At 62.8% G+C, this 21,743-nt stretch overlaps 2 protein-coding genes across 2 annotated transcripts in view; one reads left to right on the forward strand and one right to left on the reverse strand.

Annotated features, from left to right (window-relative positions):
• PIK3R5 (phosphoinositide-3-kinase regulatory subunit 5) overlaps window positions 1-493 on the reverse strand; it is a 41,051-nt gene extending 40,558 nt beyond the window's left edge. Inside the window, exon 1 of the mRNA XM_053995036.1 lies at window positions 413-493. The gene's annotated coding sequence lies outside the window, so the exon portion shown is untranslated. The remainder of the gene's footprint in view (window positions 1-412) is intronic.
• Window positions 494-14,177: 13,684 nt separating this feature from the next.
• The window catches only part of NTN1 (netrin 1), an 83,028-nt gene continuing 75,462 nt past the window's right edge, over window positions 14,178-21,743 (forward strand). Inside the window, exon 1 of the mRNA XM_053994913.1 lies at window positions 14,178-15,351. Within this exon, the coding sequence (XP_053850888.1) occupies window positions 14,328-15,351 (1,024 nt within the window). The 5' untranslated portion in view covers window positions 14,178-14,327. The remainder of the gene's footprint in view (window positions 15,352-21,743) is intronic.

The raw sequence follows: 21,743 nt of genomic DNA on the forward strand, positions 1-21,743 counted from the left end.
CACCCCGGGCAGTGACACCCCGCTGGGGGGTTTAAGAGGAAGCCCCCAGCTACACGCGACCCCCGCATGCCACCGGTTTCTGTCCCCCTCCTGTTACCCCATTGACAGCGAGCCCCGCACACGGCACTGCCCCCTCCGGGCACGGCGGTGCCCAGTGCACCAACGCCCCAACCCGCGGCTTCCACGGACACCCCGCGAACACGAGGGAGCTCTTCCTCCACGTGCACGGGTGTACGGAGCCACCCGTCTCAGTCACCCCGGGCTCGGTGCGTGCCCTGTCCCCCCGTCCCGGTCACAGGGACACCCCGGGCTCGGTGCGTGCCCTGTCCCCCCGTCCCGGTCACAGGGACACCCCGGGCTCGGTGCGTGCACGGTCCCCCCGTCCCGGTCCCGCTTCCCCCGGCTCTCCCACCTGCGGGGCGGCTGCCGCCGGGGCTCCGTGCCCATCCTCGGCCGGCCCCGCCGGGCTCTCGCCGGGCTCCGCTCCGCGCCGGGCGGCACCGGCGGCACCGGGGCGGGCGGGGCTGGCGGCGGGTCCGCCCCGCACATGTGCGCGGCCCGCCCCGCCCCGGCCGTGCCCCGGCACCTGCACCCCGCCCCCTGCTTCCTCCGCCCACCCAGCCCTCCGTCCTTCCCTCTCTCTCTCCATCCAGCCATCCCTCTGTTCCTGCCTCGCTGCCAGCACCCAGCCAGTCATCCATGGATCCCCTCGTCCATCCATCCATGGACCCATCTGTCGTGGCACCACCACCACTTTCCCTTCCACCCTTCACTCTTCCATTCACCCACCCCTCCTTCTATCCCTTGCTCCTGCCATTCTGCCCCTCATCCATCCGTGCGTTCATCCACCATCCTGCTGTTCATCCATCTGTCCTTCCCTCCATCAATCTCTCCTTCTTTCCATCCATCCATCCATCCATCCATCCATCCATCCATCCATCCCTCCATCATCCATCCATCATCCATCCATCCATCATCCCTCCATCATCCATCCATCATCCATCCATCCATCCATCCATCCATCCATCCATCCATCCATCATCCATCCATCCATCCATCCATCATCCATCCATCCATCCATCCATCCATCCATCATCCATCCATCCATCATCCATCCATCCATCCATCCATCATCCATCCATCCATCCATCATCCATCCATCCCTCCATCCATCCTTCATCCATCCATCCATCCATCCATCCATCCATCCATCCATCCCTCCATCATCCATCCATCATCCATCCATCATCCATCCATCCATCCATCCATCCATCATCCATCCATCCATCCATCCATCATCCATCCATCCATCATCCATCCATCCATCCATCCATCCATCATCCATCCTTCATCCATCCATCCATCATCCATCCATCCATCCATCATCCATCCATCCATCCATCCATCCATCATCCATCCATCCATCCATCCATCCATCCATCCATCATCCATCCATCCATCCATCATCCATCCATCCATCCATCCATCCATCCATCCATCATCCATCATCCATCCATCTATCCATCCATCATCCATCCATCATCCATCATCCCTCCACCCATCCACCTCTCCATTTCTCCCTCCCTCTCTCCGTTCCTCCCTCCTGTGTGTGAAGTTTTCCTCCCCTCCCTGCACTGCCCCGTGCCTCACCTTTGCAGGGCACACCCTCAGCCCCTGCATGCCAGTGCCAGTGCCAGGCTGGTGACAGCAGGCTGGGGACGTGCTGCTCTGGTGGCACCTGGGAATGGCCTTTTCCTGCTGCCCTCGTGGCTGCTCCAGGCCCGTCCCAGCCTGGTTTCTGGCCCCACACCTGTCCCCTGCCCCTGCTGCGCTCGGTGCTCGTGGCCGGATCCCGCCCGGCCGGCGCCGAGGGCACGAATCTGGGCGGGTTCCTCTGCGGATTTCGGTTTGTCAAAGAGAGTGACCGCTGCCACTGCTGCTCCGAGAGTCGAAACCTGCTCGGGGGCCAAAATAGCTGTGGGTTCGGCAGTGAAATTCCAGTGAATTGTAAAAAAAGCAAAGCCAGTCAGAGCCAAAATCCCCTTTCATTGGTGGCCCACGGAGACAAACGCCCGCTGTGCAAAGCACGCGGGACGAGAGCCCCGGGTGCCTGCGTCACCTGCGCCAGGTGAAACCCCCGTGGAGGGACATGGGCTCAGCCTCGGCCAGCTGAGCGGCCACCAGCAGTTCAGAAGAAATCCTGAGGCAGCAAAAATAGCGGGGCAGGGAAGGTCAGGTGGCGATGCCGTGGTGCCACCGGCCCCAAGGCGCTGACCTGGGAAACAGCCGAGTGCTCAGGCAGAGCTTTGTGTCACAGCTCCTCTCGGCCGGAGCTCCTCACTGGATGCCAGCCTGGGATGCCAATCTGACCTGTGCCACCCCTCCTGCCCATTCCCACCTCCTCATTTCAGACCCAGCTTCTCAGGCAGATCCCTGAACTGGAGGAACTGGGAGGTGAGTGAAGGGCCAAAGCTGCAGAGGCCAAACTCCTCTGGCTGCTGGGGCTGCCGTGCGTCCCCTCCTGCCCCTTCCCTCCCCACCCCAGGCACTGGAGCTCCTTGTTTTGCTCCTGGGGGCCCGGGGCAGCCGAGGAAGTTACCAAACATGGGCTGGGGGGGCTCGCGGCGGCGGAAGGAAGCGGGGGAGGGCAGGGAGGGGCCGTGCCAGGGCTGCAGCGGTGACAAACAGCGCGTGGGGCCACCAGGCTGACACAGCCAGCTCGGGGAAAGGGCTCTGGAGCAGGGCCACCTCCAAGGGATGTCGACAGCAGCGTGTTCCTGGGAGCTCCCTGGAGCAGGGAGCTCTGTTCCTCCTTGTGGCTGGTCTGAGTTCAGGGGATCCTGGGGATGCCTGTGCCACACCAGGGTGACAGCAGGCAGCGGGAAGTGATCCCAGGTGGCTTTTGGGGTCACACAGAGAACAGGAATGGCATCCCCAGTGTCTCCCACCCACGAGGAGAGGTAGCACTGAGTGTGGCAGTGGTGACACCCACGATGATGCCAAGCTGTTGGAGCTCCAGCCAGAGCAGGCCATGGAGCACCGGCAGCTCTGGCACATCCCAGTTTCTGCCCCTGGAGGTGCTGACCAGCCCCAGCAGGAGGAGGAAGCTGAGGCTGTGCTCTGATGAGCTCATTTAGACCTCTGGGTTCTCTGAAGTTGTCTTTGACCCCAGAGTCAAAGAATGGGTTGGGTTGGAAAGGACATTAAAGGTGATCTTGTCCCAAACCACCGGCAGGTGAAGGGACACCTTTAACTGGACAAGGTGCTCCAAGTGCCACCCAAACTGGCCTTGGACACCGAAGTTCACCTTACACTGAAGTTCAGTTCATCACAGCCTCGTTCCCATTCCTCTCTGCTCCACACCCAGACACACTCCCTGAAACAGCAGCTCCAACCCAGCCCCACACTGGGAATCGAGCATTTCAGCCCCCCAAAAACGCCATAAAGTCACCAGCTCTGCACTCAGACCAAGCTCTGCAGACTGCAGCCAGCACATCTCCCTGGGGTGCTGCCGCTGGCGCCCAGAGCGAGGGTTTCCAGCAGCTTTGGGACGGCTGACCCTGTCCTTACACAGCCCCCGAGGCTGCTGTGTGCTGCTGGGGCTGCCCAGGCTCCAGGTGAGCCCGTTGCTTGCCTCTCCCTGAGTTCCCAGAGGAATGGGGCGTCCCAGCCCCGGCAGAGCAGCTCTGCAGCCTCCCCCACCGCCCGTCCCTCGGAGGGAAGGGGAAGCAGCGTCACTGAAAAGGGAACCTTCTTGTCTCTGGTTTTCCCCACAACTTGTGTTTTTCATTTCTCAGTGCGCATTCAGAGGATCCTGACAGACTCTTCTGCAGCCCTTGGGAAATGAAACTGGGGCAGAGCCCTCGCTGCGGGCAGATCTGACACCAGACCTTCCCCTTCCACCTCCCATGGAGGAGGAGACAATATAACTTTACATGACCCAATCTGTTGAGGTGTCGGAGGTTTTCTGGCCAGTTCAGGGCTGGGAGGGCTCCAGAGCTGTCCCACTTTCGGCAGATGAGTCTGATCTGCCCTCATCTGGGGCTGCCGGCATTCCCAGCCCTTGGCTCAGCCCCGGCTCCGGGCGGCGCTCAGCGGACGCTGGAGCCCTCTCCTCGCTGTTCAGAGCTCCCTGCCCTGACAGCACGTCCGGATCCCTGTCCGGATCCCTGTCCGGGACCAGGCGGAGCGCAGGCAGCCCCGGGAAGGGGCAGAGCGCTGGGAAGAGCCGGGCTGGGAGCGGCTTTCCCGTGGGCTGAGGTTTCCACCCTGTGTCCTGCCGGAGAACTGCACGGATGGAGCGGGTTCAGCATCCCCCGGGGGTGCAGCTGAGCTGGCCCTGTGCACCCAGCTGGGCAATGACGCCCTGGAAAACACTTGCCAGGGAGTGCTCTGCCTCTGGCAGCCCCCCTGGCTCAGCCCGGAGCAGGGGCGATGTGAGGGTGCTGAAATTCCGCGGGTCCCGTGCTATCTGTGTCTCTGGTGACCCTCAGCCCTGTGTCTCAGCCACCTCGGAGTCTCCAGAGCCGGCAGCACTTTCACTTCCCAAAGCAGCACAGCTCCTGGTGAGCTCCTCAGCAATCGAACCGGGCTTTGGGAGCTCGCTCTGGGCACTGCCAGCTCAGCTGTGCCCGCACCAGGACTCGCTCCAGCTCCTGATGGCACTGAATAAAACTGGGCAAGAAGGAATAAATCTGAGCAATCCCTGGAGCTGGGCTACCCCCCAGGCCTGGGGACAGCTGGACACGTCCCTGGGCAGCCACACAGCCAGAGGTGGAGGTGGCAACACTCCGGGGCTGTGAGGCCAGAGCAGCTGCAGTTTGTTCTCCTTCCCCAGGGCACAGCCCTGCCACCCAGCACAGCCACGGGGGCACCGAGGCAGCACCGCCCAGCCGTGTCCCACCCCCCACTGCCACTGCCCCTCCACTTCTGGGTGCGCATTTTATAATGGCCAAGGTGTAAATCAGGTGTAAATCTGAAAATCTGAGTAGAAACAAGAGTCCTGCACCCCTCGGGAGCTGCACTCTGCCTTCCCAAGTGCAGGGGCTGAAATACTTCAGCAAGGGACATCCCAGAGGAGCAAGGGACAGCCAAGATCCTCAGCTGGGACACCTGGGGCTGTTCCTGTCTGGGAACAGCCTGGGGCTCTTCCCAGCGCTCTGCCCCTTCCCGGGGCTGCCTGCGCTCCGCCTGGTCCCGGGAACCTCTCGGGAGGTTTTGCTCCCAAATGAGGCTGTAGCAGGAGAGGGCCAGGTCAGAAAAACAAGGACGGGGATCCCGTCCCCTTCCAGCCCCCTGAGGGGTCCCTCCCTCCGGACACGACCCATCCCCAGTCCCCATGCTGGGCTCGGCGCTGCGACCCCAGCAGATGGCAGCAGGGCCTCAGGGTGAGCTCCTATGGATCGGTTCTTTCCGCCAATTTCCTTTTTCCCCGGCTTGCTTTGAGTGATCACCCCGTGCAAACCCACTGCAGGTGCACCCTGGGACAAGCTGGGCTGGGAAAGGGACATTTGCCCTGCTCCTTACCCTGGTGACAAACTCGGCGTCCTCTGCAGGCACCCCAGTGCTGTGCCCACACCAGTCATGAGGAGAAAATGGGCTTTGTGGACAGGGTCCAAGTGGGAAAAGTGGGACAAAGATCTCACACCCAAGCCAAGCAAAAGAGGCTGGAAGCAGGACAGAGCCGGGCTGGAGCAGCCCGTCCCCAACCCTCCTTCGGGGGCAGCAGGGCGGGCAGGACACGGGGAGGTGCCCAGGTGGGCACAGGGGTCCTGAGTGAGACCCGCAGCCACCCCTGGCTGAAGTTCGGAGCTGCCTTTCCTGCCGCGGACAGCGAAGCGCTTTACCAAGGGTGCGAGCATCACTCCCTGCTCAATGTCCGGGGAAACTGAGGCTGGCCCGGAGCGGTCCATCCGCCTTCTCCCACCACCGCCTCCATCCCCGCCCCTTCGTGCCTCCCATGCGCTCTCCTCGGGCACTGCGGGGCTCGGGCACGCCGGGATCGCTTTCCAGGCAGGCGACGGTGCCGCCGAGCAGCAGCGAGGAATTCGGCTGGCAAACAAGCGCTGCCCGGCTGCTCCAGCCCCGCCCGCAGCCGCGGGGCCGGGCCGGGGCCCGCCGGGGGTCCCGGCTGGGTCGGGACGGTTCGGACCCCCCCAAGCACGCAGGGGATGATGCGCAGGGAGGGCTGTGCCGGGGTTTTTGGGCTCTGCTGGCTCAGATCCACCCGTGCCCCCCGGCCTGGCACGGGCACCACGCCGGTTAATGGCACTGGTGACGGCTGGAAGGACGGACACAGCGCCGAGGTAAAGCCGCGGAGCTCAGCCCGGCACTGCACGAAGGCAGCCCTGGCACGGGGCGGGATGAGGGCTCTGTGTCCCGAGAGGGGGCACGGGAAGGTTCCCTTGGCCCCCATCCCCAAAGCCCCGGCCGGAGCCGCTCCCGCCGCCTCTCCCCAAGCCCTCCTTTAGAGGGTTAGAGCCACTCGAGGGCCACTTCATCCCCGCCTAATACATTCTTAATTATAATTAGGTTAGGATGGCTGCCAAAAGGAGCCCGAACGCTGCGGAGCGCCCTGGGGAAGGTCCTGGAAAGATGGCAGGGCTCTGCTCAGGGCTGGGCCAGGGCTCGCTCCCAGCACCCCTGATTTTGGGCTGCCAGGAAGGCCCCAGCACTCGCCGTGCCCTGTCTGATGGCCAGAGGACACCTCCCTTAAGGAAGATGCAAACCCAAAGCCGGCATGGGGCTGCTGCATGACCCCTTTGCCCTGCCCCAGCTCTGCTGCCTCAAGCCCTACAAATCCCCCACTCCTTCCCTCAGGAAACGGGATGCTTTATGGAATACATTTCTTTTTATTACTTCTAAACAAAGAAAGCAACAAAACGCCCCCTTCATCTGCAATGCTGAGACAGAGCCTGCCCCGGGACTGCCCCAGCCGCAGTCGGAGCTGGGTCCCACGAGCCCGCTTGTCACTGCAGAGGGAATGCTGGAGAAGAGTTAATTATCTGGCAAAGGGAGGTACCGAGAACTGGCAGTCCAGAGGCTCTGGAGATCCGTGTTTCAATAATCCTGCTCCTTAGGTAGCTGAAATCCACCCAGCCCTGCCTGCCCTGGCCCCAGCCTCTGCCACACTCCCTCCCTCTCCCCTGGAAGCCCAGCCCAGGTTCCACCTTTACCTTACACCAGCTTAAGGAGATCGAATTCCTTTTCACAGGGGAGGAACATTCCCGTTAAGATCAGGGTCTCAGCTCCACGACCTTCCACAGGTCCCGTATAAAACTGTGTTTGAGACAGAAAATCTCTGCACGGGCCAGTTTCTTATGCCAGAGCCAAAAAACTCCTACATGGAGTGACACCAGTAGTGTTCACTGTGCCCAGAAACAATTCTGAAACGTAGGTGAGGAACAGCCTCTGCTCCTTTAATTATTTTAAGGGATTAGTTGCTATTTTAAAGGGCCGCGGCGCACTGCTCACCGCACTGTCCCTGCCCTTGGCACCGCTGGGGCGCCCTGTCCTGCTGATCTCCCTTTGCCCGGGACCTCTGGCCCTCTCCAGCTGCATTCCCTCAGCACCACAACTCCCGCGCTGGAGCTGCTGCTCACACTTGGCTGGAGCAGCTCAAGGCCCCGGGTGAAAGGATGGATTTTCTCTGAGTAGCACCGGGCTCGGATCGGGAGGGAAAGGCTTCGTTCGCTGTTACCCGCCCCCGGCAGGGCCCAGGCGTGGATGGCTCTCAATCAAGGCTGGTTTTCCCCCAGAGGAGCAGCTCACGGTGCCCAGCACTCTCGAGCTGCTGTCCGGCAGTGCCAGGGGGAGTGAAGGGGCAGCCGGAGTGGGGACATCAAACTCGTGGGCAAGGTGTGGGGTCAGAGCTGGGCGCTTTGGGACAGGGATGCTCAGAGTCCTCAAATGCCTTCATGGCACCTGGGCTGGGTGGTCTCTTGGGTCTTGGTGGTGGGGATTTGTGAATTGCTCTGGTACCCCTCTGTCAGGCAGACCCACAAATATGCATATCAAGGGAAAAGTCCTAAAGAGTGGAGCAGGAAGCCCTGTGCAACGGGTGGAGTTGCTTCAGCTCCCCTGAGATCCAGGTGGGTGCTTCGATAATCAAAAATAAGATCTGCAGAGTGGCACCAAAACCTCAGTGAAGTCTCTCTGAATTAAACATTTCACTGAATAAACTGAATGTCCCCATCCCCTCCTCTCCACACAGATCCCCAGCAAAACTTTATGCAGAAATCTGCCTCCTCCAAACCTGTTTCCTTCACCCCCCATCTCCCACGCCTCAGCCTGGCAGCAGGGTCCTGCAGATCCCTGAAATCGGGGCTACAGAAACACGCAGGGATATTCCCTCCATCGGTGCAGGGGGTCCTCCAGGCCTCCATCAGTTCAGTGCAGGGACGTTTCTCCAGCCGTGCCGGGGCATTGCCACTGGCTGAGCTCCCCAGTCGGGTATTTCTTTCCCCTGGAGCTCAGGACATTGTTGTGAGGTCACCAAGTGCCTCTTCTCCCATCCCTGTAATGCATTGCTCAGAAAAGAAATTTGGACTTGGAAAGAGCTTCCAGATGTGGGGTAGTGCTGTTTGGGGCACAGGAGGAGCTGGGGTCTGGAGGGTCTCTTCTGTTCCTGGGCCCTTTTTTCCCTGGATGAGCCCCTGGCAGCGTTTCCCAGCCTAAGCTGCCTGGTTTGTGTCGTGCTCCATCTGCACCCATGCAAACTGAGCCGTTGTTTCTGTAGGGAAGCACACAAATAAATCAAAGGCTTTGACAGCGTTGCCACCCAGGAGCGCCCCTGTTTTCCTGGGAATATCTGGGACCCGCAGTGCTGCAGCGGCTGAATCCACCTGCGAGCTCCCGGGAGTGCCTGAGCCGCTCTGGGCGAGTCTGGCTCCTGCTCGGGCCAGCCGGGAGCTCTCCTGGCTGCTGGGTGACGCGCAGCTCTGCTGCAAATAAATCAAATATTACTCACTGAGCTTCCCAGCCTGCCTGCCCTAAAGAAAACATTTTGCAAGAGGAAATATAGTATTCCGGAGGCTTATCTCACTTGGTGGCAATTGTGGGTGTATAATTGAAAACCGAGTTGATCATTAGAGGTTCACAGAGATGCTGAATAGCCCAGTGTTCAGTGGTCTCTGCCAGCCACGGCCAATTTACATTAAAGGCTTGATTCCTTCTCCAGCCCACTTCTCAGCCCCTGGGAAATCTCCTCGGTGCTTATTCCTCGTTTGCAAGGACTGTCTAGTGCGAGGGAAAGTCTTGCCTGGCTCTGCTGTCGCTGCTGCCCAGGCTGAGGCGGGATGTCCCTCACTGACCGTGGGCATTGGCAGGGGATTCAGCATCAGCCCCAAAACTGTCCAACACTGAGAGTCAGGCTTGACTCGCCGTTCCCTAAACGGTTCTTTTTAATGTAAAATTCCTTCCATTTTTTTTTTTTTTTTCCTATGAATGAGAGGAGACAGAGGTGTGGTCTCCCGGGAACTGAAGAGAAAACTGGATTAGGGGCCAAGGAGCTACAAAGCGGTCGGGGAAATTACACTTGTTTGGGAGCAAAGCGTAAATATTAGAGCGACAATAATAACAATAACTGCCTGCCGGGAGCCACAGAGCTTTAGGGTGGAGGATTAAATGTCATGTGCAAATGTTGTCATCTGTGCTGGCAGAGAGACATCAGTCCGGGAAGAGCCGGCCGTGCCTTCTTCCCTAATTCCCTTGGAACCGGTCTTTCTCCCCTTTCTCCGCGGTGTCTCTATGACCCTCCAAGCCAAGCAACGCGATCCAAGTTATGGATCAGCATCCCTGCACAATCCCTCGCCCTCCCCCTTCTCTCTCTCATGGCAAAGAAGCGACCGCTGATCATTTTCGCATCCCCGAGCAGGCCCTTCGGAGCTGCGGGAATTCGGGAATGCCCCGGGCTCGCTCCGCGGCGGCTCAGCTGCCGATAAATCTCTGCAAACGGGTTGGGGACAGCGGGGCTGCTCCTCCCTGCGCTGCGGGACCGGAGAATCCCCGTGACGGGGAGCGGGGAGGTGGCGGGGAGTGCCGGAGGGGCCGCCGGACCCGTGAGCGGCGCAAGCGGCCTCGGCTGCGGCCGCGGCCCCGGTTCAGCCCCGCGCGGAGCCCCGCGCTGCCCGGCGGCCCCGCCGGAGGTGAGGGATGCGGCAGCGGCGGGGTCGTGCCGGAGCCGGGGCAGGGGAACCGGAGCGGGACCCGCGGCCTCTCCTCGGTCGCTCCGCCCGGCTCCGGCCGCCGCTGCCCCCGCGCCTGCGGAGCGAAGTTTGGGGGGTTTGAGGCGAGCAGCCCGGGCCGCCCGCCGTGCCCGTGTTTAAAAGATCGCGGAGATATTTTCACACCTCAAACCGCCGCCCCCCTCTCCCCTCCAGCCCCCATCGCCTTGATTTAGCCCTTGGTAATTAATTTGGCATTTCAGAATAGCTACTGGGCTGGATAATGGCCTCATTCATCTCCCCAGCCTAATCTGAACAGAATCTGGAAGAAAAGCTTTCAGAAAGACAGAAACTGCCATTCGGCAACTGCTCAAAAGAACTGTCACTCCAGGGGAATAAATCGCTCCTGATTATTTCAACCCGGGTCTTCTCTGCTTTTCCAGCCGCTCCCGGTCCCGCCGGGGAACGGCCCCCCGAGAGCCGAGGAGGAGAAGAGCCGCTCGGGCTTTCCCCCTCCCTTCTCCAAGCCCGAGCGGTGCAGGGGGAGGTGGGCGAGGAGCAGCGCATTGTTCCCGGGGAGGAGGACGAGCTCCGGCACCCGAAGCCATTTGACTTTTAAAACAGGCTCCGAGCGCCGGGGCCGCCTTTCCCGCTGTCCCCGGTGCGGCTGAAATCAAGCCCTTCCCGGTTCTCCGTCCCCGGGGCTTCTCCCGGGCCAAACGCGGGGGAGCGGGGACGCTCCGCTCTGCCCCGGCCGCGCCCCGCCGCCCTCAGCCCCTGGGCCCGCCCGTGCGGCCGGCCGCGCTCCCGGGCAGGGACCGGGGGACCGGAGATGAAGCTCCGGTGTGGTCCCAGCCGTGCTTCGTTCCCGGTGCAGATACCAGAGATGCTCGGTGCTGGTCCCAGCAGTGTTCCGTTCCCGGTGTACCGGAGATGCTCCGGTGCTGGTCCCAGCAGTGTTCCGTTCCCGGTGTACCGGAGATGCTCCGGTGCTGGTCCCAGCAGTGTTCCAGCCCCGGCACTGGTACCAGCGAGGCTCCGGCCCCGGCGCTGGTACCGAGATGTTTCGGCATCTCACCGGGGCTGACTTTGGCGAGGATCCGTCCCCTCCCGAGGCAGGACAGGGCCGGGGCTGGCTGGTGCTTCTCGACAGGAAAGTCAAATTGGAGGTGGGGGGCGATCCGTGGAGGGCACGGCCTGGTTCCCCGAGCGTCCCCCGTTCCATCCTCCCGGGACGGCCCCAGGCCCCTGCCCGGAAGGGCCCGGCAGACTCGGGCCCGGGCCCGGCGAGCTGCGCCTCGGTCCCCGCGGAGCTGCTTACATGCATTTAATAGCTCGAGGGCGAGGTAATTAGAGGAGAAAGCCTCAGTAAATCACGTTAATGACCGCAAGAGCCATTAAAAACCCAGGGGTTGTGAAACACCAAGTAAACCCAGCAAGAAGGGCAGGAGGGAGGCGAGAGCCGCAGCCCCGGGAGCGCCGGCGGGCAGCGCGGAGCCCCGCGCTCGGCAGCGCAGGGAGGCTGTTAAATTAACACCCTGCTAATGAGATTAGGCAGCACCTCGGCTTTGCGGGGGAGTTCCGCGGGGGTCAACTTTCCTTACATTCACCCCAATTTTTGCTGTGAGGCTGTGAAGGCCCGTGCGGGCTTTGAGGGGCCGCCAGGCGACCTTTAGAAACCCTCACGGATTCTAAAGAAATGCTGACATTTCAGCCCTGCCCTACGCCCTGGTGGCATTCCCGGGCCTCGGTCGGGCCGGCGAGAGGGTCCGGGAGCATCCGGAGCACCCGGAGCCAAACCCTGCAGCGGCACATGCTGCGCCCCGAGCGGGCCCCGCGAGTCCCTCCCGGCACAGGAGCCGTCCCCTGTCCCTGTCCCTCCGCCTCCCCGGCACGGCCCGGGCACGGGCGGACAGGGGACCCGCGGCGGCAGCTGGTCCCGGGCACGCGTGGCCGAAGGAAAAGCGCCGGGCGAGTAAAGCGGGGAATCACAAACGCCGAGTGGAGATGCTGATGGCGGGCACCTGCAGGGGTCTGTGGGCCCGAACTTGGGGCTCCGGGCTGGGTGCTCCCATCCCCGGGGAGAGCCCGCACGGCCGGCGATGTCCCGGGGCTTCCCGCAGCCCCTGTCCCGGCCTGGCCCCCCCGGTCCGGGACAGCTTAGTCTAAATCACCCCGCTCCCTCCTTGAGGTGCCCTCCCAGAGCTGGATGGGAGCGCACACCCCCATCCCAATTCTGAAAATAGGGCGGCGATTCAGGAGTGGGGTTAAAACTTTCCCCGGGGCTGGGGGATGCCGGGACTCTCCGTGAGTGTCCCGGACTGCGGCCGAGTCCCTGGAGGGCTCGGTGGGACCAGAGGGACCGGACCTCCGCCAGCCCCAGGCCGGCCGCATCACCATCCGCACACTCCTCCTCCTCTTCCCCCGGCGATGGAGGGCGCCGGGAGCGGGACGGAGGGGCCGTTTCCCGGGGAAGAGTTAACAAATCCCGGGAGCGGCGGGGCTGGGGGGGCGGCCGGGGGGGGGTCCGGGGGGAGCGATGGGGGCAGGGAGGCTGCGGAGCCCCGCTGCCCTGCAGGGAAGGCGGTTGCATTGCCAAAGACGCCCCGCTGGGCTAGCAGGCCCGGGAGCAGATTAATCAGGCACTAATTCAATTTACAACAACCACTTTTATTCAGCTCGGTGGCAAGGAATTCAAAGCGGGGAGAGGGGCGGGCGGAGAGGAGGGGGCGGAGGCCGGCCCGGGGCTCGCCGCTGCCCGGGCAGCCCCCGTCCCCTCGGGCCGCCCCGCCGAGGCTCTCCGGGGAGGGGACCGCGCCGCCGTGCCAGGGCCCGGCCGCTTGAGTGACACGGCGTGGGCAGCGCTCCGAGAGAGGGCACCTCCGTTGGAAAAATAAAAGTGCCCTTTTAATCAAAAGAGGGAGGGAAGGGGGGCGAGCAGGGCGGCCGGGAGGCGAGGCAGGGAAACTCCGCTCCCGCCCGGGACCGTCTCTCCGGCGCGTCGGTACCGTCCCCCCGGGCTGTCCCCGGCCGGGATCGCAGCGGGAAGAGCGGAGCCCGAGTGGGTGCGTCGGAGGCGGCCCCTCGGCACCGGGGGTCCGCCGGTGGGTGGGAAGGGGAGAGCGGGGCTGGGCCACGGCCCGGTGCGGGACAAGTGCCGCCCTTTAACCCCTTCCTCGCCTTAACGGGAGAGCCGACAAACTGCAGAGCGAGGTGGGGGGCGGCAAGAGGCGCCGCGCAGCCCCTTGTGCCCGGTCTGTCCCGGGGCTGTGATAGAGAGACTGCCCCTCTTCCCCGAGATCAGCCCCCTAAAACCACCTGCCGAATGTCGCCAGGCCCGGCAGTTCCCGTGCTGTGTTTCCCCCCGTTAAACTTCCCCGGGTTTCCTGTCCCAGGGCCGTGGCCTGCGGGAGCCCGCTCGGGCCGGTGTCCCTTCCGATCCAGCCGAGGGGCCAGTCCCTGTCTGGCCCGGTGGACGGGCGAGGCCAGCAGGGACCAGGTGGGAGATGTCCCCGTCCTGTTCCCCCCGGCGTCCCCACAGGTGGGCGTGGGGCTCCTCCCGGCCTCTTCCCCCCCTTCCCGCTCCACGCCCACGGAGCATCCCCAGCTGCGGGGTGCAGGGCCCGGCTCCCCCAGCCCCGTCGGGGGCACAGGGGCGCGGGGGGAGGACAAGGGCCCTCGCCCGTCTCCTCGGGGCGGCTCGGGAGCCCCGCGGCGGAGCTGGCGCCCATCACCGCCGTGTCGAGGCGGGCTCCGTCCCACTCCCATCCCCCCCCCGCCCTCCCCGAGGCCTGTGCGCGTCTCTGGCTGAGCCGCCAGTGGATGTCGTTGTTCTGTTCCTTGAGCGCGATGTCACTCCTTTAGCATGACCTCAAACGCGGCGGGGGCTGGGACCGCCAGTCATTCTCCGTGCGAGGGCCGGGGCGGGAGGCAGGCGGGACCCAGCCCCGCCGCCAGCCCCACTTTTGTGGTGCCGCCGCCGTCGCGGTCTCCCCTTTCTCCGCGGGGCTGGCCGCGGGGCGGGCGATGCTCCGGGCTCCCTGAGCCGCCGCACCGCGTCCCCGGCCGAGGTGCCCCGCGGAGCGGCGCGGTCGAGCGGCGGCTCCCCGGTCTGCCCCGTGTCCCCCTCCCCGCTGTCCCCACGCCGCGCGGAGGTCGCGCAGGATGCCGCGGAGGGGAGCGGAGGCGCCGCTGGCCCTGCTGCTGGCGGCGGCGTGGCTGGCGCAGCCCCTGCGCGGCGGCTACCACGGCGTGAACATGTTCGCCGTGCAGACCGCCCAGCCCGACCCCTGCTACGACGAGCACGGGCTGCCCCGCCGCTGCATCCCCGACTTCGTCAACTCGGCCTTCGGGAAGGAGGTGAAGGTGTCCAGCACCTGCGGGAAGCCGCCGTCGCGGTACTGCGTGGTGACGGAGAAGGGCGAGGAGCAGGTCCGCACCTGCCACCTCTGCAACGCCTCCGACCCCAAGCGCGCCCACCCGCCCTCCTTCCTCACCGACCTCAACAACCCGCACAACCTGACCTGCTGGCAGTCCGACAGCTACGTCCAGTATCCCCACAACGTCACCCTCACCCTGTCCCTCGGCAAGAAATTCGAGGTGACCTACGTCAGCCTGCAGTTCTGCTCGCCGCGCCCCGAGTCCATGGCCATCCACAAGTCCATGGACTACGGCAAGACCTGGGTGCCTTTCCAGTTCTACTCCACGCAGTGCCGCAAGATGTACAACAAGCCGAGCCGCGCCGCCATCACGAAGCAGAACGAGCAGGAGGCGGTGTGCACCGACTCGCACACCGACGTGCGGCCCCTCTCCGGCGGCCTCATCGCCTTCAGCACCCTGGACGGCCGCCCCACCGCCCACGACTTCGACAACTCGCCCGTGCTGCAGGACTGGGTGACGGCCACCGACATCAGGGTGACCTTCAGCCGCCTGCACACCTTCGGCGACGAGAGCGAGGACGACTCCGAGCTGGCCCGCGACTCCTACTTCTACGCCGTGTCCGACCTGCAGGTCGGCGGGCGCTGCAAGTGCAACGGGCACGCGTCGCGCTGCGTCCGGGACCGCGACGACAGCTTGGTGTGCGACTGCAAGCACAACACGGCCGGCCCCGAGTGCGACCGCTGCAAGCCCTTCCACTACGACCGGCCCTGGCAGCGAGCGACGGCCCGGGAGGCCAACGAGTGCGTGGGTGAGTCCCGGCCGCGGGCGCGGACACTCCGGCACGGGCGGGAGGAGGACGGGGACGGGGCGCGGAGGTCCCCGGAGGGGAGGTAGAGGGAGGGCAGAGCGAAGGAGCCGCGGGGGACGGCAGCGAAAGGCACGGGGACATCCAGGGACACGCCGAGCAGCGCGGGGACAACCAGGGACACGGGGAGCCGTTCGGGGACACGCAGGGACACGGAGAACGGGATAGGAGGAGGACACTGAGGTACCGGAGAGCGTAGGGATGAGGACGGGACACCGAGGGACCTCGGAGCGCGGAGCAGGGATGTGAAGGCACTCGGGAGCGCAGGGGATGGGACGCTGAGGCGCCCGGCAGCTTAAGGCAGGGGACACTGAGGTACTCGGGAGCCCGCTGGTGACAACACCGAGGGACCTCCAGGTGCAAAACGGCGGGCACGGGGAGCCTGGGACCACCGGGCAGGGCACAGGAATTTGGGGCAGGGGATACCGAGAGCCGGAGGGGATATCGAGAGCCGTGGGGCGTGGGACGGGGACACCGGAGGCACCCGGCGGCGCAGGACGGGGTTAGCGGGGGACTCCGATGGGCAGAGCAACGGGAAGCTCGGAAACGCGAGGCAGGAAAAACCAAGGCGCCCGGGAGAGGGGATAAGGGGCATTCAGGATTCCGGGAAAACGCCGGTCGTGTCCGCAGGAGCGCGGAGGGCCCTGGCTGGCCGGGCAGGGTCTCCCGTCCCGGCCGGGGGGCCCGCAGCCCACGGCCCGGCTCCGGTCCGGGGATCCCGGAGCTCGCCAGCAGCCCCGCTCTCTTCCCCGGGACACGGGCTCAGAGCCGCCGCCAAGCCCGAGCGGCGCCGCGTCCGGGCGGGACGGGGACCGGGACGGGGACGGGCTCTGGCCCTTTCCGGAGAGGGAAGGCGGCCGGGAGCAGGGCAGGGAAGCCCGGCAAAGCCTGCAGCTCCCGTCCCTGCATCCTCGGGAGGTGCGGGCGGCCCTGGGAGGCGGCGGCGGGGACTTGAAGGAGCCCCAGGGCCAAATGAGAACCGGGCAGCAGCCGGTTCGTTCCGTCTCGAGCGAGAAACACGCGCCGTGCTGGCTGTCCCGGGCGGAGACAGAGTGTCCCTCGCCTCTGCCGAGGTGGACAAGGGTTAAAGGTTCGGGCAGTTCTTCCCCGTGAACGTTCCCTCCGATATTCCAGCCCCGCTTCCCAGCGGGATCCCCGCGCGCTGCCGCTCCTCTCCTCGCGGTTTAGGGGGCCGGTGCTCAGCCGTGTGCCCGTGGGGACCCGGCCCCGGGTTGGGATGCCCCGGACTGGGCTCCGCTCCCGGCTCCAGGAGCCCCCGGCCCCGCGGAGCGCAGCCCCGGCCCCGCCGCCCGCCGCCGCCGCCGCCTTGTTTACACGGAAAACACGGCCCCGTCTTCCAAAATATTTGCAGCTCCGACTATAGGAAAAAACCCTCGCCGAGCGGCCGGGGTTGGCCGCCTTTTTTTTTTTTTTTTTTTTTTTTTTTTTTTTTTTTTTTTTTTTTTTTTTTTTTCCCTTTTATTTTGTTTTCTTTCCCTTCTTTTCATTTTTTATTTTTTTTTTTCCCAAATCACAATCAGATGTGTGCCTTGCAGAGAGCGCAATTTCTTCGCCGGCGTCTTCACCAGGGAGGCACGGCCAAGCCGGGGTATCTGGCGGGGAGAGGGGCCCGGTGGCACCGGGGCACACGCGGTGGCGGCTCCGGGGGCGGGCGCGGGGTCCCGGCAGCCTCGGGGCGATGCTCGGCCCCGCCGCGGAGCCCCCGCTGCCCCGGGCTGCGGATCCCGTCGGGACGGGGAAAGCGGCCGGGAGATGCCGCGTCCCGAGGGAGAGCGGCGGGTGCCCCGAGGCTGCCGGGCTCAGCTCCGGGTTTGCTTTTCCGCCCTCCCGCGGGTCCCGCTGCCCGGCAGCGCTCGGGGACGGAGCTCCGCGTCTCGCTTACTTCCCAGCGCTGTCTCTTGCCCAGCAGCGAGGCCTGGGGGGCAGGAGGGGTCGGGCTCCCCCAGCCTCAGCCCCGCTCCCTGCCTGCAGAGCCACCGCTATCAGCGATGCCGTAAATTTTGGTGCGGTGTCGAGGTGCTATCGGACCCCCGGTCTACTCTGCAGGATCCCTAAAGTCTCCTGAAAACGCTTCTATTCCGTTATTGTGCTGGCGCCGTGCTCCTACCATCCTTCTCCCTTCCAATGTATTTCCAATAAAAGGGAAGCAAGTTCCCAGTTTCCAGTAAAATATGTCACTTTTATGCCAGGCTTTGCATTTCAGACCATGTGCAGTCCTAGCCGCGTCAGACTTCTGCAAACGAAAATCGCTCTGTTTTTTCCTTTTCCACCGGCTTTGCTGGGAAGTGAATGTTTTGCAAGGACGAAGCTACCGTAAAACAATTTTCCGCAGCCCAGTCCTGCTGCTCCTTCCCTGGGGCCGCACCTATCAGTCTGTAAAACCAGCCGCGGCCAAAAAAACCCCGCGCTGCCCTGCCAAGCCCACACCGCCTGGAATAATCCCCGCAGATAAAGATCACAATTACCCCATTCAACTCCCACCCACTCGCTCATGACCGTCGGCCCACCCTGGTTTCTCTCCCAAATCCCGGGAGAAAGTCAGGCCGCGGGGTCAGCGGGGCCGCGGAGCCGCCTGCGCCGGGCAGGGCCGGGGACGAGCGGGGCGCTGCTGCGGGAGCCGCCGCACGCCGGAGGCTCCTTCCAGCGCTGCACAGGGAGCGGAGCGGCCAGAGCCGCCGTGCTGAGGGAAAGGGGCATCGGCCAAAGCGGCTGAATTTGCATCAAGCAGCGGTGGGAGAACTGGTTGCATATATTTTTTTTTTTTTTTTTTTCACTGAATTTACTTGTTTCCTTTCTGGAAAATCGTCGGGGGTTTTATTTTTCTTTTTCTTTTCATCCAGAGAGAAAAAATTATAGAATGTGTCTGCTTTGCTTAAAAATTTGGGTAAGCCCATTCCCCCTGCCAAAACTGAATCTTTGTTCCTATTCATGCTTATTTGGGGCTGAAAAAGAAATGCTCTGGAGTTTCTGACAGAAAGTCAAAATTTCCCATGGGAGTGCTTTTTGTCAGCCAGATCGAATTTTTCTTTATAGCTCCTTGCGAGATCCCAGCACTGCACGTGGAGAGGACAGGGCTTGTCCCAAGGAGATGTTCTCCAGGGATCTGCTCCTGCAGAGCTTTCACAGCTTCAGGTTCCCATCAGCTTTACCTGGCAAGTAACTCATCCACGTAGAGCTTGGCCGTGCGGTCCGGCTTTGGCCGGGCGCCTGGGAGCCGGAGTGCTCCAGGGAGGACTCGGCTTGGAGAAGAGCTCGGAGGTCTGTTCTCCATCCTGCCTCTCTCCAGCGCCGCTGGGCTGGCTCTTTGCTCAGCGCTGGTCCAGCCCAAGCCCCCTTCTCCAGCCCAGCTTGTCCTGATGCAGCTTCCAGCTCCCCCAGGAGAGGAACTGCAGCTGGGAAAGGTCTGAACTAAAACGCTGTCAGAGCTCAGCTGCTGGTGAGCTTGTGTGGACACAGGAAAATGCAGGCAGGGTCTTTGATCAGATTTAACATCACTAAAATACTACAGGCACCATTCCACAATTTCTCCTGACACCCACGGTGTCATTCAGAGTGCTGGGAATGAACTGGACAAGCGCCCTCCCTTCGGTTTGCACAGAGCACCTTTGCCTCTGCCTGGGATAAAGCACCACTGGCCAAGCCCAGGCTGCATCCCGCTGACAGGCACTTGGAGAACTCCAGACTCCATTCCAGAGCCGGCTCTGGAGCCCCGCAGCCTTTCCCCACGGAGCCAGGAGATGCTCCCGGCACCTGCACGTGTTCCTGACGTCAGCGCTGGCCGCAGGTGCCGGGCGCCGCTCGGATTTTGGCCTCTGTGGTGCCTCGAGAGCGTTTAACAAACCCGGGAGCGAGCGCAGGGGGAGAAAGGAAACACATTGTGTTCCCAGATAGGGGATTTGGCACGGGCAGCACAGGGAGCCTGGCGTTGGACAGGCTCTGCTGCGCTGCCGGAGGGTTCCCAGGCTGGGATGTGTCTCATGTCAGAGCAATTTCCGAGCAAGTTTCTTATTCAGCGGAAAGGAAACTTCACCTCGGACAAGGAGCTGACCAGGAACTCTGAGAGAAGCGCCCACCAAACACTCCCAATGAAAAACTTCCTTCCAGTCCAACCTGGGCCTTTATCACCCCCGTGGTGGTCCAGGGAGGCATTTGCAGGGCAGGGCTTGCTACAATAGCAAACGGGGCCCCTCCACCCTCATCACAGGCAGGGAAATCAGATCCTCCCACACAGCCAGCTCCTCTCGCTCTGCTCCCTCAGAGGGATGGGAGGGATTTCATGCCAGGGAGTTCCTGGCGACCCTTATTAAAATCAGGTGATGCCTTTCCTTTACCCTGCATTAATCACCCCCACCTCAAAAGCTTTCCCAGTTCCCATCCTGTCTGTAACCATTTTGCCCACGTTGGCACAGTGGGATATTGGGGAGCCCTGTGAGATGATTCCTTCCCATTCTCCTTGGCCTCCAAATGGAAGAAGGAGCTGGTGGTGACTTCGGCTCTGTCCCACTGGACAGCCCCTGCAGGAATCGCTTGTGAGCCAGTGCCTGTCTGCAGGGTCCTGCCCGCCCCAGCCGAGCAGAGCAGGGAGCCAGGGCGAGGCCTGGGCCACCAGGGGCTGACAGTGGCTCACAGTGGCCAGGGTGCATCCGACCAGGAAGGGCTGGGCTGGTGGGAGATGTCCTTTCTGTCTGCTCCTCTCCCGTGCTGGTTCAGGGCTCTGCAGATGGCTTATCCTGAGGGGGACAGAGGGACAGAGGCACAGAGGGACAGAGGGACAGAGGCTCTGACTGCAGCGGTGGGAAGGGGAGTGTGGGTGGGGCTGGCAGAGCTGGCAGGGACCTGGTGGCACAGGGGCACATCCACTGCACCCTCTGCCCCTTCAGTTCCCCGGTGGGATGGGAGTCAGGCAGAGGAACAAAGTGGTTTTGCAGATCCCTCTGAGGAGAAAAGGAGTCTGAGTGTCCCCGTGTTCACCCTGCTCATGGCCACGGCTGCTCCAGAGGGATGGGGAAGGTTGCAAACATCCATCCCTTCTTGCTTGGAGAAACAGCCACACTCCCAGCCTGGGCAGAGGGGCTCGGAGCAGGATCCCCAAGCTGCCCCTGCAGGATCCCCGGGGTCCCATGGAGGATCCCCAGGGTCCCATGGAGGATCCCCAGGGTCCCATGCAGGATCCCCAGGGTCCCATGGAGGATCCCCGGGGTCCCATGGAGGATCCCCAGGTTCCCACAGAGGATCCCCAGGGTCCCACAGAGGATCCCCAGGGTCCCATGGAGGATCCCCGGGGTCCCATGGAGGATCCCCAGGGTCCCATGGAGGATCCCCGGGGTCCCACAGAGGATCCCCACAGTGTAACCTCCTTTGTCCACCCGAGGCAGGCGCTGGTGCCTGGATCTGGCAGCACCACTCAACTCTGCCTGTGGCTGGATCCAGCCAGGGTTCGGGATTTTGGAGCTGCTCTGTGCTGGTACCTCCTGATGATAACAGGAATGCTCATCATTTCTGATATCCAGGTTTGTCTTGGGCCTCAATTCCCTTCATGGGAGCAAAGGGAGGCTCTGTAAAATCCTTTGGATTTGGGTTGAGAAAGGCATGAAGCATTATTGCAGCATCCTTGTACTCGGGAAACTGCAACTGGGGCAGCTTCACCAGCAGCTGGAGCAGACCCTGCGAGGGCTGGACTGCTCGTGGCTCCGTGAGCCATCCATGGAGCCACAGGTCCTTTCCTGCCCCGCCTGGTGCAGCTCCCAGCGGACTGTGCTGCATGGGGAAGCACACGAGCAGGGCTGGCTGTATTGCTGAGCAGATGGGTGCTGTAGCCATAGAAATTTGGGCCCAGGAGCTGCTGAGGCTCCCATTGTAGCCTCCCAAGGGAGCCTCCATGGGCAGAGCTTTCTCACAGGCTTTTATTCTCAGGAAGCTTAAAGTTAAACTGATTTCCAACAGAAAGGTTTTTACACCAACAAACAAACAAACAAAAAAGCGCAGTTAAGGCTAAAACAAAACCAGGCTTGGCACTCCGGGTTGGACACTTGCCTTCCCTTGAGCTTGTCCACGGCTAATCTCTGCCCTCCTCTTTCTGGGCCAAATCTTGTCATCCTTATTCAGCCTCCGCTGTCCTCGCCTCGCAAACTCCCTGTGCCTGCCCGGGAGGACGTGCTGCTCTCCAGGGATGGGGCAAAAAGCACCCGAGGGCTCTGGAATCCCCACTGTCTATAAAAGCACTCTCAAGATTCTGGGATTTCTGTCTGGGAGCAGTTGGGAACACAAATTTGTCTCTATATTCTTAATTTATCCCCCCCTCATCCTCAGGGACG

The sequence above is a fragment of the Vidua macroura genome, chromosome 19 (assembly GCF_024509145.1).
Source record: "Vidua macroura isolate BioBank_ID:100142 chromosome 19, ASM2450914v1, whole genome shotgun sequence".
Classification (NCBI taxonomy): Eukaryota; Metazoa; Chordata; class Aves; order Passeriformes; family Viduidae; genus Vidua; species Vidua macroura.